The sequence below is a fragment of the Sinohyriopsis cumingii genome, chromosome 6, assembly GCF_028554795.1.
Source record: "Sinohyriopsis cumingii isolate HCF-2022 chromosome 6, ASM2855479v2, whole genome shotgun sequence".
Classification (NCBI taxonomy): Eukaryota; Metazoa; Mollusca; class Bivalvia; order Unionida; family Unionidae; genus Sinohyriopsis; species Sinohyriopsis cumingii.
Genome location: NC_142966.1, coordinates 120741977 through 120760892, shown reverse-complemented (window position 1 = coordinate 120760892; position 18916 = coordinate 120741977). Strand labels below are relative to the sequence as shown.

At 35.5% G+C, this 18916-nt stretch overlaps 1 protein-coding gene across 2 annotated transcripts in view; it reads right to left on the bottom strand.

Moving 5' to 3' along the window:
* Positions 1-18328, bottom strand: part of LOC149797849 (SWI/SNF-related matrix-associated actin-dependent regulator of chromatin subfamily A member 5-like) — a 120487-nt gene extending 102159 nt beyond the window's left edge. For both annotated transcript variants that reach the window (XM_089962858.1, XM_089962859.1), the window contains exons 1-3: positions 18178-18328; positions 8167-8271; positions 2508-2683 (exon numbers count right to left, since the gene is read on the bottom strand). In XM_089962858.1, coding sequence (XP_089818984.1) covers positions 2508-2683; positions 8167-8271; positions 18178-18231 — 335 coding nt within the window. In that variant the 5' untranslated portion in view covers positions 18232-18328. The remainder of the gene's footprint in view (positions 1-2507; positions 2684-8166; positions 8272-18177) is intronic.
* Between the last annotated feature and the right edge of the window lie 588 nt (positions 18329-18916).

Here is an 18916-nt window from a genome sequence, read left to right as displayed (position 1 = left end):
AAGTTTCAAGGCAATTCAGTGAAAACTGAAACTCAGTTGTGTTCAAGATTCCACCAAAGTAAAAAAGAAAACTCTAAAATATATATATATATATATATATATATATATATATATATATATATATATATATGTAGGAGCAAAGAAATTTTTGGATATGTTGTTTATAACACTCCCAAGTACCCTGCATTCCACTGAAATATGAGATTAATTGTGTTCACAAGATCTGCCATATACTACTCGGCAAGCCAAATAGGGCACTAACTCTTGAAAATTTGCAAGAAAACAGTGCTTTGTCAATATGCAATCATCAGGTGTTGGTCTCGAGCTTTTTACTAACTTTCATGGTAATCAACCAAACACTGCAGAATTAGTACTAACAAGACAGTCACACACTGCATTAAGCGACAAGGTAAAAAGGGCAATAACTCAACAAAACAATATTATACATGTGCAACTTCGCATCATGACCATAATATTTACCAAGTTTCATGGTGATCCATATAAATTTGAGATAAGTTGCATTCACAGCATTTTATCACACACTGCATTCAGCTGAAAGTCAAAAAGGGCAATAAATCTTTTTAAAAAACATGAAAGAACAGTGAAATGTTGTTATCATTGATGATTAAGATTCCATCCTAAATTGCATTCTGCAGTGTTCACAAAATACATCATCAAATATTAAAATGTTAATTAGTTTCCAAACCAGGGAATATTTTATTCTTATTTAGAACTCTGCAAGACTGTCATGCTACCAATCACCAAAACTGCCCAAGGTGATCAAAATTTCCACAAGGTAATTCACTTCAATAAAAGCAATATATGCCAATTTAAAATTTATGGTGGTGCTGTTTGATGATTTCTGCATCCAAGTTGTTTACATCCACTGTTACAAAATATTTTCAAGGCTATGTAAGTGATGAATAGAACTAAATTTACTGATAAAGGAAAATGCTGTAAAGTATCATTTAGCAATAAATCAAGCTTTGTTTTGAGCATGAAAAGAACAATTTCTGATAAAGAAGGGAATTATTACAATAACACTAGTTAATCAAGGAATATGACTATAGTTAAATACAAGCCTAGTCAGGAACAGAAAATTCTACAGTAAAGCCCCTTTTCTGATACCAGAGATAAAAAAAACCTGTCGGAATTTTTCAGAGCCTACTTTGAGGACTCTTTTGCCAAGTTAAAACATGAAACACACTGAATTGCAACTTTCCAAACGTGGGCAAGAGCAGGTTTGCAGACTAAGAATGGCAGTATTTATTAAAATTGAAATAAAAAGAAAGTATATTATTTTATGGTAGGCCATGAATAGCTGGATTTTCTGAGAGAAATAATCATGATATTTCACTGAAATTTATCGCAATTTTTTCACTGGCCATCAATAGAAACGGACAGCATTATAACCATGAAATTTTAAATTATCCTTAGACAAGTATTCAAGCGGTAAATTTGGCCACTTCCTGTTAAAGACTCAAGTTCAAATCAAACAAGGCACAAATTATTTATTTTTTTAAATGTGCTATTTAAATTTGACTTGGGAAGGATAACCATGTTACTGTTTACATTTTCTATGTGAATAATCACAAAACATAGCATAACAAAATGGTAAAGTGCTGACATCGTGTGGGATCCAGTAAGAAATATGCTGTTACACTACATTTTGCTAGCCAATATTAATTAGTTTCAAAATACTGAGTTTTCAGCCACTCTATGAAATATATCCATTTTCACTTGCTTCAAGCAAATATCTCTATTACAGTAGTAGTAGTAATAATAATAATAATGGTAATAATGATAATAAGGGTAACTCAATTCAAATAACTATCCTACTCTGTGACCCTTTATTCAGGAGTTGAAAATTCCTTAAACCTGAGGTCCAGGACCGTATTTTTTGCCCCACTAGAACACAGCTATCATACCATCTGAAAAATCCCAAAGAGTGTTTACCAGTACTGATAAACCAAGTAGATGAAGATGCAAATGGACATAAGCAATAGTGAGACATAACAAAAGTACATCTATCAAGTATGATAAATAACAATATATATTTTATATTCTTGGTGAGATTCCAGTTACACATGGTCACCAAGATTTCAAAGGATCAGACCCAACCTTAATCAAATTAAAATGTCCTGGACCCTGGGAGAAGAAAAAAAAATTTAAGTACCTGTCTTTTATGCACCACATACATTTTACAAATAAAATAAAACTTTCCACAAAAATATTCATTCAATCCACCATTTTTGGCAAGTCCTAGCACATGCACATGCACTATTAAAGTCAGCAAATCTTAAGATATACATTCATGTCAGAATTATTTATTTTATGATGGACATAGCATAAATGTAAATATTTGGTTGGTTTTGTTTAAAGTATGGTAAAATGCATTAATTAGTCGACTCTAGTTATACTGTAACCCAACCCCTTCATTTTTAAAAAAATAATAGGACCCAATTTTGTGATTACAAGTACAAACATTCAAAGGACATATGACTTACTCTCCTGCTTCAACTAATTTTGCCTTTTCATCCTTTTTGGCCTTGGGTCGGCCTGGTTTCATCTTCAAAGGGCTGACAGGTGTTTTCCCTCCACCAGAATTCCCAGTTGACATAAAGTGGGCAAACAATTCAGTCTGCTTAAGTAAAAACTCAAACCTGTTACCTCGATCTGCCTCCTGAAACAACAGAACAGAAACATTATTTTAAGGTAAGATCTTATGTTTGACTTCTTCTGAGAATATTAAGGTACTTTTATGTTCTAGGGTTTAACGCCATTTTTCAGCACACGATAGGCTATACATGGCGGCCAGTATTAATGGTGAAGGAAGAACCCGAGAAAACCCCGGAAAGAACCACCAACCCACGAGAAGCTTCTGGCAAGCTTTCTCACATACCCACATTGGCTGAATCCGAGACTCGAACCCATGCAGACAGGTGAGATGGCAGTGATCCGTAATGGAGAGCACGTTAGACCACTCAGCCACTCGGGGCCCCCTTAAGGTACTGTAGTGTCATTTATCTACAGTATCATTTATTTGTGTGGGGCTCAATTTGTGTGGTTTTTTTTAAAAATATTGTGGGTACTTAAATTCATAGTCACAGTTGATATATTAATAAGTTTTTAACTTTGTGGTTCAACTTCTACAATTAAATGAACAACAAAAGAATAAAACTATGATGACACAAAATGCAGTCACTTGAAGATCTAAAACAATGCTACACATGTACAGGCACAAATCAATAAGGTCAATACATTCAATGTATTTTTATCTGAGTGACAAACATCAATGGAAGTCAACAAAGCCAACAACACTAAACTACCACCTCTATCAGCACAAATACAAAATCACATACAATGTTTTCGTCTTAACAATCAACACCATCTTCTTCCCGGGGGTTTCCCGGGTTCTTCCTCCACCATTAATACTGGCCGCCATACATAGCCTATCGTGTGCTGAAAAATGGCGTTAAACACAACAACAACATCAACACCACCGGAAGTCAATGCTATGAAGACGGTAACTAAGCTTTAAGAAAGTGGAATCACTCCTTTGTGCCTGCCTAATGTACAGGCCAACTTCAACATCAGACTTGACAACAAAAAAAGAAAAGTAAAAAGAAATAAAATCACACTTCCACAAATGGCACGTTAAACAGGCCATGGAAGTCATCATGGAAAAAGATGATATTACTGGTGACAATCAGTTTTAGTTTCAGTTTTCATTAATCAATCCAATTCATGCTGAATGGATAATTTCAGCTCACAAGTGCAAGATTGGACCTAATTATCAGTGGTTTTGAGAAACTTCAACTTGTTTAACAAGCATTTGTATGCACCACTAGACCTGACCGACATGATGCTGATACAGTGGCTTTGTCCAAAAATAAGCGAAGTGTGTGCTTTAATACTCTGGTGTAAATACATAGTGTATCATCAAAAAGAGTGCTTCAAGCATAGTTCTAGTATTTCACAGGCTTGTTGTTCTTACAGATTAAAAATATATAAATAAAAGGAAATGTGCTATCTGTATTTAACTTTTTTAACAACAGTGGTGGTACTTGAATGAAAGATGGATTTGAATAAGTATTAAAATTGGCATTAAATTTTTTACTATTCTTTCATTTTCAGTATTACTGGTGTTTGAATACCTCATGCTTTTTTTGTATCTCTCTATCCCTACTTCCACACGAACTGATTTATTGATTTAAAGTAATGTGTGGAAATTACAGCTACTGCATACCTTATCAATGCATGCATTGAAACAACATAAATTCTTCCTTCAAAATGCTTAAAACACTCTAAAAGCTAAGATTTTATTACCAGAATACAGACAGACATTGATTTACCAAAAGACTAGTAGCTTTGTTAAGCTCAAGGAATGAAACATGGCAAGAAGAAGAAAAAAGGGGGGGGGGGAGGATCATCACATAGACAATTTTTTGTTAGGTCTTTAAATTCAAGGTTCACAAAGAAAAAATTCTGGTAACTTTTTTATATGATCAGATTAACTGGAGTATTTGGAGGAAAATATAATGAACAATGTGTACGAGTTATGTGGAATGAAGCCCGACAGCTATAGAATTTAAAGCAGTATCAGATTAACTTGACAGATTTTTATTATGCATAATGATAAACTTTCCTATAGCAATTATATCAGTATTTTTCTTAAGCTGTCAGATGTTATGGAATTCCTTCAATTAACTCTTTTCCTTTTGTTTTGTAAAGGTATCATGAAGACAGCTATTAGATGTGAGTTCTTCAGGGGCAAGACTTATTTCATCCATGTGTGCCTTTAAAAATTGGATTGTGGTGTCAAATATCTCTTGAAGAATTGAATTTCCAGGAGGTTTCCCTGAAGCCATATCAGGGCTCTCAGGTATCTATACTTTCTAGCCTTAAGTTATAAGGAGCTTGACAAGATCTTCAGATCCCTTTGGATGTTTAGTTTCTACTTTCATTCACTTTTCTTTTAAACTGGAGCCAGTGCCAGTGATTTCTGTAGGCTGAAGTTAGCTGGTTTTTGTGTATTTTGAACCATGTAAACAAAATTAGCTGGTTTTGCCAACTTTCCAGCTGTAAATCTACTTTGTCAAATTATTGTATTCCATCTTCCAAACTGTTACTGATCATTAAGGCTCCCCAAAATAATAGATAAAAATGAAACCGTAATACGTCAAAAAGCAGCAAAATTCCAGGACTTTTCCCACTCTTTCCAATTTTTAAAGACTTTTTAAGACAAGATATCGAATTCAAGTGTTTTTCAAAACTTGTGTGAACCATCTTTCAAGTGAAACTGTGTTTATTCACCCTGGACATAAGTAAAAATGAATCTGTCTTTACTATAACGTCAAAGTATTGATTCAATCTGGCCATTCTGACCACTCATCTAGTTGACAATGAAGCTATAATAGTGTTTTAACAACTGACTTCTCTACTCAACTACCTGGATCCTCTCATCCAACAATGGATACATTATAAGGTAAACATGTTGCCTCCACTCAGTCGTTTCTATGGACATACAGAAAGATACAACTAGGATATAATATTCTACATTCTACACATAATAAGCCACCAGCAGGCAAATAAAAAACAAGTAAAAAATTTCCTACTAAAAAAGGCAATTTATTATCTGCATTCAAAAGTAGTTTGAAGAATTTTGTGGAGTTTAATCCTAGATCTGTGGTCAAAAGACGATATGAAAGATAGTAAAATGGCTGCCTCCTTGATGAACATAAACAAAAAAAGAAACATATACCTTACAAACACCCTTATCACATACTTAATGTATTTCACAAGACTTCTATCTGGCAAGTTATTTTCTTACCAACTGTTAACCCTGTAATAAAATGAGTAGGGGTGAAACAACACATGCGTGCCACGTATCGATATGATTCATGATACACAACCTGCGATACAATACATAGCGATACACATATGAACTTCAATCTTTGGAAGGCAGGTGGTGCCATCTTATGTTTGTTGACATTCTGGTTGTATTTCCAGAATGCAGATTACAGATAGACATATAGTTATCATATATTTATATGCAGTTTTAACGATGACAAGAAAACAAAAATACTTTCAAACAAACTACCAGTTGGTTGTCAGTAAGTTTTATTCAACATTTTAGACCATTTAATGGTGGCTCCATTTAACTCACTTTAGCCACCAGACCAGGCCCTTTGTGTTGTACAGCATGAATTCTTTGAAAATATCTTATCACCTATTTCATGTCTCAATTAAACTTGGAAGACATTATGATGTTATCTTCAAAACAGAAGAAATAATGCAATTTCCTTGTACAAAGAAAATCTCCTCTAGAACAAATCTGGGCATGGGAATGAGGATGAATATCAACAAAATCTATCACACTGTACTTCCTGCAGATGCAAAAGACTGCTGTGACCACAAGTACTTGTATTTGTTAGTGAAGAAGTAAATTTACTGACAGCACACAGTCCTATTCTGTAATTTTTTTAAAACTTGCACAAGGTGATAAGATTGAGTTTGAAAACTGCCTCTCTTCTGATTCTGTGCCAATTTTACTTATTCCACTGGCACCTTCATTCACTGGTTAGATATCTTTGTTCCCCATCAACAATTTAAGGAGAGATGCTGCCAGGAATTTATCTTAAGGGAGACCTTCCCCGTTCTCAAAGAAAAAAGGGTGAGTGGAAAAAATGGAGGGTGAGGAAGAAACAGCCATATTTCAATATTTAGCAAAACTTCAATGTCTGTCTGTCTTTCTTCCTGCTCCACTTTCTAAGAGTTCTGTGGTTTTGTAGCATATGATCCACTGGACTAAATTGACTTTTTATATATATAAAAATGAAAATTGCATTATACTTTAATATTTTCTGTATTTTAGTAAGGTTTAGTATTCTGCCCTTTCTACATCTGATTTTAAAATACAACTGAAAGGCAGACTGACTGTCATGCGATCTATTTTTGTCCATCCAACATGTACATCGGACTTGTATTTAACACCATTTTTGGGTTCAAAATCACTCACTGATATCCCCATTAACACTTTCCCAGCTCCAAAAATCTGATATACTTCATAACTTTCAAAAATTACTATCATCAACCAGTATTTGCCAAATGAAAACATAATGAACCACACCCTAAATCAGACATTTTGGTTTTCTAGGTGGCCCTTATTATAAATATGCATATGTAAAACAACCATCATGGAAAGTTCAAACGACACCATAATGCTTATTCCTGGGCATGTTGTGCCAATCAAATTTAGTTTAACAACAATTTATGTAATACTTAAAGAATACAGATGTGTTGTAAATAGTAGTCTACCAGAAAACAGATGACATGACAAAAACGGCTAAATAAAAATTTTATAATCTGCCAAACACATTTCCATATGCATGACTTTGAACTAATCTGCAGGAGTTCTCCCGCATCACTGTTCTCGAGGCACATGAATTCATACAAATTTTGCATGATTCATGCAATTGCACTCCCTGACAGTATCTCTTTTTAAGTACTTTGGATATCAATTAACGTCTTTTGCATTAAGTCTCTCTGTTGCTTTTATAATACTTCCTGTTTGTCACGCAGGGAATAAGCTACATTGATTTCAGATTGAAGGTTACTGTTTAACCTGGAATGGAACAAGCGATAACCAGCAATGAGAATTCAACGTAACACATCTCACTGTGCGACACCAGTAGTGTAGCTTTCAAACTGTCCCAAATAGATGTAGAAATTTCGCATAAAAGTGGTTATTAGATGATGAGTAAAGTATACCCTGAACATACCATACTGATGGATTAAAATAATTAGCATTGAAAGGGGAGTGGGGGTGGCAGATTACAAATCATGTCACGATGTGTTCATTTGTAGATGGCAAGTGAGTATTCTCAATGGTCTTTTTTCATTTTTACTAATAAAAATTAATGCCTGTGATTGCAAATGCCGTTTCAGATAATTTTTAATTGTACAGAATAACCAGGCAAACTAATAATAATTATTCATGACTGCCGAAGACTAAAATAACTTGCATATGGTAAGTAACGTTCTGTATCAATTCTCTGTCTCTTGTATCGATATGTGAATCATTACAGCAAAAATATTGATGCATCGGTTCACCCCTAAAAATGAGTGAATTTGAAAATCCTAAAATGTGCAGCATAAACATACAATTTTGGCCTCATATTCATGTTCTTCCTCTTCTTCCTCCTCCTCCTCCTCTGCATTCTTCCCTTTTGGTGGGGACTTCAGCAAAATAGTTGGACCCGCAACTGGCTGAAAAGCAAAGACAAACATTACAGTATGCTCAAAATTTGCTACTACTAGTATTTAATCATGGTAATTTAATTAATATGGTTATTTTCCTATAATAGACAAAACAAACAACAATCAAATTGGTTACCATTTTATACTTGCAGAGTAAAATATTGTAGATCCTGAGTTTTGGGCCATTAAAGACCTGTTTGATGAACCCTTAAACAGCCTTAAATAGAAAAGTACATGTTGAATAGCGAAATGATATACCTCATTTTGTGAGAACCGTAGTCAGTGACTCCCAATTGTAAATTCTAAAATAGTTATTAGTACCATCATAGGTCTGAAAAAAATCTCAGAATCATAAAACTTTGATTATTACATGATCTGGCAGATTCCAACAGGTGTAACATGTGTAACAAATTTTGTTATTCAACATGTTCTCAAATATCTCCATTTAATGCTGTGCACCCTTTCACTGAGGTTTTACAATACAAACTTTCATGTAAGCTGAAGGATCCAACTCCAAACTGCGCATACCTAGATCTTCTACCATATAATGTACTAGGAAAACAGAGACCCTTATCTGCTGTTACATTATGTGATGTTAAATCAGGAATCGCCAACCAAATTAATTACAAAATGAAAAAGTACATGTCACCAGTAAGAGAGTAACTTAAAATCAAGGTTTTTGGCTGCCCTTCGTGTGCCACACAAAACCTCTTCACGTGTCACCTTGTGGCACATGTGCCATAGGTTCTCAACCCATGTTAGATCAAGGTCAGTGTTGTGCAGTTGACCCAATATTGTATATAAGCAAGTATATACAGTAAAAATATTATGGATATTAGGCCAACAATAAAAATGCATTTCCTATTGCACTAGTTTTAAAATTAGGGTAGGTAGGTATGCTTTTCTAAAAAATAATATATTATCACAATGAACCATCTGATGATTTTGTTTTTGTGACCACACTGTTGGCTGTTTAAACCTGTTACAAGCTTAAACAGACAAAAATTGCTGACACCACACAAAAATTGCCAGATGGCATTTTCTGTCGCCAATAAATATTTCAAAAATTGCAATCTGCAACCATGGTGAAGCCCACAGCCATCCTTGTGTCCTCATAAATTTATCACCTTTTGTGACTCAGACGTTGCTAGCACCTATGGGTGAACACCCAGCAATGAAAAGTTGTTGGTATTTTTTTCTATATTTCCCTCTGACAAAAAAGTATGCCCACTAGGATGCATAGGGTCAAGATTTGGGGGTCAAGGGACAAGTAAACTGCGGGAAAACCATGTTCTATGTGCAACACCGCAACATCAAGCCATTAAAGTTAAGTATGTTACTCAAGACTCATTAATCCCTCATAGTGCCACAGATGGCAGATAAATTTGTTGGGAAAAATTAATTTCCAAACTTTTATGTGCACCATATGTTCTGGTACAAATCTTTGTTTTTGAGTCAGAAGTTTTGGGACATTTTTTCAATCATAATATCAATGCTTTGCTGGTAAAATGATTAATAAGGATATCACTAGCACTAGTTATGGCAACCCAAGCAACCTGTTCACCATTTATAGATCACAAGCTTCACTTGGTACAAAGTTTACAGCTTTCAGTAGACATGTGAAAGGTGAGTGGCATACATGGGTATAAATATTAATAATTCACCAGGCTTTCCACATCTTGAAAATAAATTTACAGACTTCATCAGCATGACTGAACACATCTTAAGCAAAAAAAATTTTTTTTTGGGGGGGGGGGGGGGAACATATCCTAGTGGGCACCTCACTTAGAGTATTAGAATCAGATCTGAAATTAGAGGGGCCTCGGGAACCAGGCCGTCAGATTTTTTTAAAGCACTATAATGGTGCAAACTTTTGTGCATAATTTCACACTATAATGTGTCGTGGTCAGCATGACATGTAAACATTAAGACATATGGGCTAGGCTCACAGTAGAATGACTGCACGGGATGATATGTTGTGTTTTGGGCATGAATCAAATTTTTACTAGAGCTTGTTCAATAATGGCCAGACAGATGGAAGAGGCCAATGTTAATGTAAGATCAAATAGTGGAACATGACAGTTAAGACAAGCCAGAGCAAAATTTTTGGTAAATCTTGTGCCATTTGGAACAGGTGTCAAAAATTATATCTTCCATAAGTTATTAATAAAGGTGGACTATAGAGGATTATTCTGACTTTGATAGGAGTGTTAACATTTTTTGGCCACAAGGGAAAGTAATCCTGATGGATGCTGCTGACACGCCTGCAACTTGAGTTTGATCAGTCACTCAATTATATGATGAAATTTATTTTATCGACATAACAGAACAGCTAAGTGAATTTTGCTTAAATTCTGTAACTCTGTTTCTAAAAAAAATTAATCATTTAAAGGTCCTATTCAATTTCATTTTCTTTCTGTATCTGATTCAATTGTTATACTTTACAACCTGTCTTGAAAGACAACCCCTTCTGCCAAAAAATAATGGTTCTCAAGAGAGGTAGTCTATCATAACATTGTAACACCATATAATCAATAAATCTGTGCATAGAAATTCTTTTCTCTCAAAACAGGTGGTCTCTCAATCAAGGTTTTACTGTATTTTACATCGGGGGGATCATGTGAGTCTATTCTATATCCCCATTCAGGTAACTATTATTCCATTTATTAATTTCATATCTTATTTTTATTCTTTATTTGATTCAGGCAATAACACTGTACTCGATCATCTCCTAGATAACACTAACCAAAACAGGAGTGGGAGATCACACATCTCTCTCATCCTCAGACACACCGCACTGTAGTCCTACAATGTATGGCACATCACCCGATGTTAGTTTGGGTGGGGTGGGGGGAGGGGGAGGGGAGATGGGTCCTACTGCCTAACTAACGGCGCTGTGTAAAGTTTTTTATGTTGACTAACAGTGTAAAAAAAAGTAAAATTTTCAGACATATCACACACAACTGGAAACCAATAATGACCCTTTTCTACAAAGTAAAGTTATTATGTTTTTGTCAGACTTCACTTATCCTGATATGTTTTCTCTAATAAATAAAAAACTATCACAAAAGAAATGGATCTGTTTTCAAGTTTTGTTGGCTGGAAAGCAGTGAAAGCCGGGAATGCCGAAATCAGGTTCGGATGAAATATTATTCTTAACCCTTTACCTCATACAAGCACCTTTGGACGCCTCTACTCCATTCGCATGGAAGCGCCTTTTGATGCTTTTACTCCATTCGCATGGAAGCGCCTTTTGACGCTTTTACTCCATTCGCATGGAAGCGCCTTTTGACGCTTTTACTCCATTCGCATGGAAGCGTCTTTTGATGCCCTCTGTACACATCGTCCATTTTCTATTTAGTTTTACTAGCGCCACCTCTGGGGAATACCCTATATTGATAACTATAGTCATCGTGGGAAATTTTGATCAAGTTAGATCACATGGTTGCTACATAATGTCGTAATCGGCAAGCTAAAAATAGCAACAGGGTTAGATTCACCTAATTCAAAAAAGATGGAGTCAACGGATTTTGTTCAGCCATTTGTTGAAAGTTCCGATGATGAAAATTACAACTCTGAAGGCTTCAGTGAGGCAGATATTGGTTCTGATATTGATTTCAATAACATGGATTGTGATACTTTGTCAGATTCCGACGATTCGTGTGATATTGCCGCAGATTTTGAGCCTTTTGATGTAGATGTCGAGGGAGGCCATATTTGGTCACATAATTTCGATGACATTACGGTAAATGAATTCATGCACGTATCAGGGCCAATACTGCCACAGGTAATTGATGTTAATATAGCATAGCTGCCAACCTTCCAGGCTCACAATTAGTGAAAATAGGGATCAAAAGTCGTGAATTTGGACATGAATTCGTGAAAAAAAACATGACAATAACTCCATCCACTCTGACCACTCCGACCATCAATACTACTCTATATCAAGTTTGCAAAATAAATATAAAACACTACACATATGCAGAAATATTTATTTATCAAGACATTATACTGTGGCGGACTTGAACTTCCTCAACTGCTTGATCGTAAATTTGTTTTCTAAACAGTCCCGACTTATTGCCTGCAGGTTGATCTTGGGTACTAAAATTGCTGACAAATTTTCTGCAGCTAAGGAGGCCCTAAAGTCTGTCTTAATTTTCCTCACTAAAGAAAATATTCTTACGCTGTCACTGTTGCTGTGAGCAATGCACAGGAACTGCAGCATTTTCGGTTCTTCCACAGGAAAAAATGCGATTTTCGAGTCCGGGAACATTTGTCAGAACAAATGTTTAGCATGGTCTCCAGCTGATAAAGGTAGATTGCGTTCGACAAGAAAACTCACAAATAATGCTTCAGCGTTGGTAGCCTGCAGGTCTGCCGCAAATGGTTTAAAATATTCCAGAGATGAAATCTGCGAATTCTTAATTTTCCCAACTTCTACGTGTTTTTTTGCAACTGACATTCTTCCTCACATCGTCTCTGCGATGACACACTGAGCGCAAGAAGCATGAATGAATATCAATGTTTAATGGCAGAATGCACGGCCAATTTTTGATATATTCCAAATTAAACTTCACTTTTTGAGTAATACATTTCTTTTTCCTTGGTGGTGAAGACATTTTCAAAATCTTACATGCGAGGCTGAATGGTAACTCAAATCAGTGTTTTGACGCATGCGCGGAGCAAATTTCCGGTTAAGCCCCAGTTTCTCTCAAAAGCATTTGTAAAACTACTCTATACATATAGATTAAAAGAGGCTAAAATGCTTGTTACTGGGCCAACTGTACTAATCGGCTGTAGATCTACTAATATCGTGACCAGCAGTACCGGACCGTTTCGGCAACTGCGAATATCACGACTAGCGCTTAACAGGAAATTGGTTATTTTATTAAAGATTTAAAATAATTGAGGATTGGAAAATTCGTGAAATTTTGGCTTACGGCGTGAATCCGTGAATCGCTGAAAAAGTCGTGAAATTCACACCAAATTCGTGAGGGTTGGCAGCTATGATATAGCTTCAGCTTTTGATTTTTTCAGCAACTGTTCACACCTGAAATGATTGCAGATATTTAAAATCACACCAATAACTATGCACGTTTTAAAATGGGGCAGTTGAGGGCAGACGACACGTGGTGGGTTGAAACCACTCCTGCAGAAATTAGAGCCTATATCGGCATCAATGTCTTAATGGGAATTAATTATTTGCCGGATATCATCTATGTATCGGTCCTCAGACAATTTAATTGGCAATGTAGGAATTCAGAATGTTTTAACATGCAACCAGTTTCAAAAGTTGAACCAGTATTTTCATGTGTCTGCTAGAGAAAATGAACCCGCTAGAGATGACCCAAACTTTGACCGGCTATACAAAGTATGGCCAATCATACAAGTTAGCGAAAAATTCCCTCAGTATTTTAATTTATACAGAGAGGTATCTGTGGATGAAGCTATGGTAAAGTTCTCTGGACGTCTCTCTTTTCGCCAATACATGCCTGCAAAATCCATAAAGAGGGGAATCAAAATTTGGATGCTCTGTGTTGCTAATACTGCCTATATGTCACACTTTGATGTTTATCTTGGTAAGCAAGGTAACAACAACCCTGAACATGGCTTTGCTTACAATGTAGTAACTAAGCTGACAGACAAACTGCATGGCCATAACCATCATGTATATTTTGATAATTTTTTTACAAACATCAATTTGCTGGAAGATTTACAAGCAAATGGCTTGCATGCATGTGGGGCAGTCAGGTTAAACCGTAAAGGTTCTCCTAAATCTTTTAAGAAATCACAGGCAATTAAGAATGGGGGGATTGTAAAATCTTGCAAAAGGAGGGGACAAATTTAACTGCATCAGTCTGGAGAGACAAGAAAAATGTTTACCATCTCTCCACCCTGAGTGACCCAACCTTACAAATGCTGGCTCAAAGGCGTGTTGGCCCCAACATTTTGGATGTCCCTCAACCACACGCAGTTTACAACTATAACAAATACATGGGAGGGGTAGACCTTCACGATCAGCTCCGGATGAAGTATGATGTGGGTAAAACTCAAAGAGATGGTGGAAATACCTGTTTTGGTTTTTACTGAATAGTGCCATTGTAAATGCCTTCATCTTGTATCGCTGTGCCTCCAAACGCCAGACCAAAAAGTGCTACTCCCATCTTGACTTCAGATTAAAGCTAGTGAGGGATTTGATCGGGGGTACAGCAAGCGTAAAAGATCTCGGTTGGAAATTGATCATCCAGGGCTGGTAGAAGTTGAAAACATCATGGGTCACATTAATGTACGCATCTCTGGACCTAAAAGACGCTGTCGCTATCACTTGAAGCACTTACAAGTAAGGCAAGAAACTGTATGGATGCTCAATATGTGGTGTGCATCTGTGCAGGGATGGGTGCCACACCAGATTTCACAATTTGTGAATTTTGTATTTTAAATATGTGTAATTAAATTTGTTTTGTTCAAGTATTTTATAGTTTGTTGATATTCACACTGTATGACCACATACCTTTTATGAAATAACTTTCAGTTTATTCTAGAAATAATTGATGCATTACACTTGGTGGCTATTTAGTTTCTTAAATTGGTTTTTGGAAATGTGAAGTTGAATAGGGCTTTATTGCTCTTTCATACTTCAACTGATAACTTATAGTCATAAAAGTTAATTTATTTAACTAACCCTTTACACAATAGTGATAAATACAGTTTAGATCTATATCTACTTTATATTTTTTATTTTCATTCTCCTGTTATATGTTGGTCATTTAAATTTTTAATTATGTATTTCTAATTAATTTTCTTCCTGTTACCACTTGTTATTTGTTAATAAATTTTAATTATATTTGTCTGTTTATATTTTTATTTGTTTGCATTTTTGTTCTAGTTCAATTGGTTTATATATAATCTGTTTGTATTTTCATTCTTGTCATATTTAGATAGTAATTTACTGCAGTTAAGTTCATTAATGGTCAATTTAAAATTAATAAATAAAATACTATAAAATAATTATAAATTATAATATACAAGTTAAAGCTCTGTTACCAACTCATATGATGATCCTTAATTTGTGTGAATTGTCAACACCAGATGTCTTCCGTTTCATACATAAGTTGTGCATTGCTATGTTCTATACTCTCAAGTTACAGAAATATGATAAACTTTAGTATGAATATATCATACTGTGTTTATATATATGGGTATGTGAGAAAGCTTGACAGTAGCTTCTCATGGGTCAGTGGTTCTTTCTTGGGATTTCCCAGGTTCTTCCTCCACCATTACTACTGGTTGCCATGTATAGCCTATCGTGTACTGAAAAATGGCATTAAACCCTACAACAACAACAACTAACCTCACCATGTCTGCCATGACAGATAACTCGAGACTCTCGCCATGACCTCTTTTCTACACAAGGTTTGCCAGACCGTATTTGAATATTCTACGCTATGTTATTATCAATCAAGTGGTGAATAATCGCTTCATGGTGGAATTTCAAAGTTGCTGATAAACCGTATTTACTTTTAATGCTCAGAATTTGACCAAAACCGCGCCAAATTTTTACGATTTGTTTACATTTCCAAATAAGGCCTCAATGTCCTTATATGGCACACAAACAAATGAGGCTTATAACGGAAGTAATCTTTATGTGAACTAATATGTCGGACGATCTAAACGAAAATATTGGATAAAAATGGTAAACGAGATTTTACAACTATTTCTACAATGATTTTCGATACTTCCAGTATTAAATAAGAGGACTACAGGGATCGTCCTGGGTTTCGCCAATGTCGCAAATTGCGATTTTTTTTCCTTATTGGCGACAAAAATATCCCATCTGGCGATTTATTTGGCGACAGACTTTTTGGTTATTTAATTTGTACATACAATCATAGATTTGGACTGGACAAATTAAAAGGGAGAATGAAAGGAAGCCACAAACTTGACTAAGCAATGCATTGGAATATATCTGTTACACAAACGTTCTTTTGTTCATATTGACAACCCCATCTTTACAGTGCACTGTTACATCATGATCTGCTTATGCTGACATCTGGTCCGAGTACTGTATGCTGTGATACAGTCCATCATGCTACCGAACTATACCTACAACTGACCGACTTCTGAAAACGCAAATAGAACAGATACAATTAATTGAATGGCTAATCCTTCTGTTTTTTTTATATATACCAATACAATAGTTTTGCTGAACCTTCATAGAAAACTGATATCCTTTGAAGTACCGACTACTGTGTATAAATACAAAAATAGTTATTTATTTCTCAAAATACAGGAGTGAAAGAATCCCTAAATTGGGTGTGAATTTATGCTTATATATACGGTCCAATATTGCCAGGTGTTGACTTGTGTAAGTTTCATTCGTGGGAATGGAGATCCTATTTTGCTTGTCGAGAAAATGTATACAACATTCAGTGATCATTCTTGGGATTTAAAAAGCAATTCACTACAAGCTTTGTGAAGCTAGCCATATGGGGGGGGGGGTGCATTTAATTACAGAATGCATACAATCGACGGTCGCATTATATGTCACTTATCTTACATTGCAATGTACAATCATAGGGTTTTAGTATTATTAAAATGTCAACTAAAGTTGATAATGCATTGGTTAGTCAGGAGCTGGCTGGCTTTGTGGCTTATGCTAGGGTTCAAGTTCTCAGGAATGGTATGGTGTATAGAGGTGTTAAGGACTTGATTCAGTTGGCAGTGCGATCCAGGGTAACGTACCCTTGTGCATCTGTGACTGCTGAGAGACTACTGGTGTCACCTGTCAGCACTGTAGACTGTAAACGTGTATTCAGTAAGATGAACATCATAAAAACTGACATCAGAAATAAACTCTGCATCTCATCTCTCGAGAATTTAATGAGAATCAGCATGTACAGATGTGAAAAATTAGACTTTGAAACTGCATTCAACAAGTGGGCAGCCCTAAAATCGTGACGGATCTTCACGTAACACTTTGTTAATGCTTGTTGTAATTAAAGTATTAACTAACTCATCTTTTGTAATTTTCATTGCCTGTTACATTAATAGACTAAATTAACACTTGGAAAAATGTACACTACTTGTTCTGGCGACAATTTTTGAAAATTGGCGACAAAATATTGAGATTGGCGATTTTTTTTGGCGACAGCTTTTTAAAAGCCAGGACCATCCCTGAGACTACTCAATTTATTGGATTATATGTAAAGAATATGTTCAAAATTGTTATTATTGGGCTAAAAGAGCGCTGGGTGTGAATCACGTATATGCTCATGTTAGTACCCTGTCCACAAGGTAGGAGTAAGGGTACCAATACCCAACATGAACCTACTTGAACTTACTTCAGCATACCATTGCATTGAAAAAAATTTAAATGTATGTCAACGGAACATGAAAATGCATCCATTTGCTAGTATCATACTTTCATTTCACCAGGATAATGACAGCACAGTAAGTATATTAATTACATATAAATTAGTGGAAGAGTGTCGATATAGGCTGCCAAGTGTGAGACGTTCCTTAAACTGCACTACTCATTCCGATGTCAACGACATCGGAACACACTATATAAGGCTGTTATTTGGATAGTAACACATAGCACTAAAACAAAAACAACATGTGCTATGTCTTACATTGTAGGACTACAGGTGACAATGATCAAGTTAAAATTATAGTTTTGACGGTTTTGTCCGCAAAATATCCCGTACTGAACTAGTGCTTCAAGCATTTTACCCTGAAAACCTGCGTTACAATACATATCTTTAATCTTGAATATTTTAATTTAATAATGACATTATACAGCTTGGCTTCGAAATCTCGTGTACGAACTACATTATGTGCCACCCACCCACCCGCTATTTTCCTTTTTGGTATCACCCCAGAAAGATATTACAAAATTTTGAATTGTCGTTTTACCGACTGATCCATAGGTTCGTCGTCGCTCATATGTTCAGATTCTGATTCAGACATGATAAATGATAAACCAGTTACGCAGTTAAGAATCGCCGACTACACAGTGTGATTCTAATCTCTTTTGTTCACCAGCTGATTTTTGGCGCGCAGTTCTCGACAGATCTCACATGAACGAGATTTGATATTTAGCATTAAAAAATATAGATGTAAGTTAAATAATGTTTATGTAAATAATAAACTTTTGCCTGAGTATCTTCATAAAAATTACACCATTCATAAATTATATCTTTACGAGGAAAAGCAACATGCATCTTGAAAAAGATACTTCGAGAAAAACCATATCAGCACCTCATAGTCTTCAAAAAAGGTCAGGTGCATACGAACCTTCAAAAGTCAATTAATGCATATAGTACATACTACAGGAATAACTTATTAAAAAAAAACTACCAAGAGAGAACGTGAGTGAAATTTAATGGGGAAAAAAGAAAGTTGTTACTGAGTTTCCCATTTAGGAAAACAACTTACACTAATGATTTTTAAAGTCTGGGCTAAAACTGAACCAAGAAGAAATTTGTACCCAGTGGTATGTCTTGCCTGAATAGCCTGTACATAATGGAACGACTTATCATCGCATTTTAGGAAAACAAGTAGACCATTAAAAACACTTTAGCGTAAAGGACAGTCAAATTAATTTTCGAGCGTGTCGAGGAGGTGGGTGGGTTGCGATACTTTTGGAAAAACA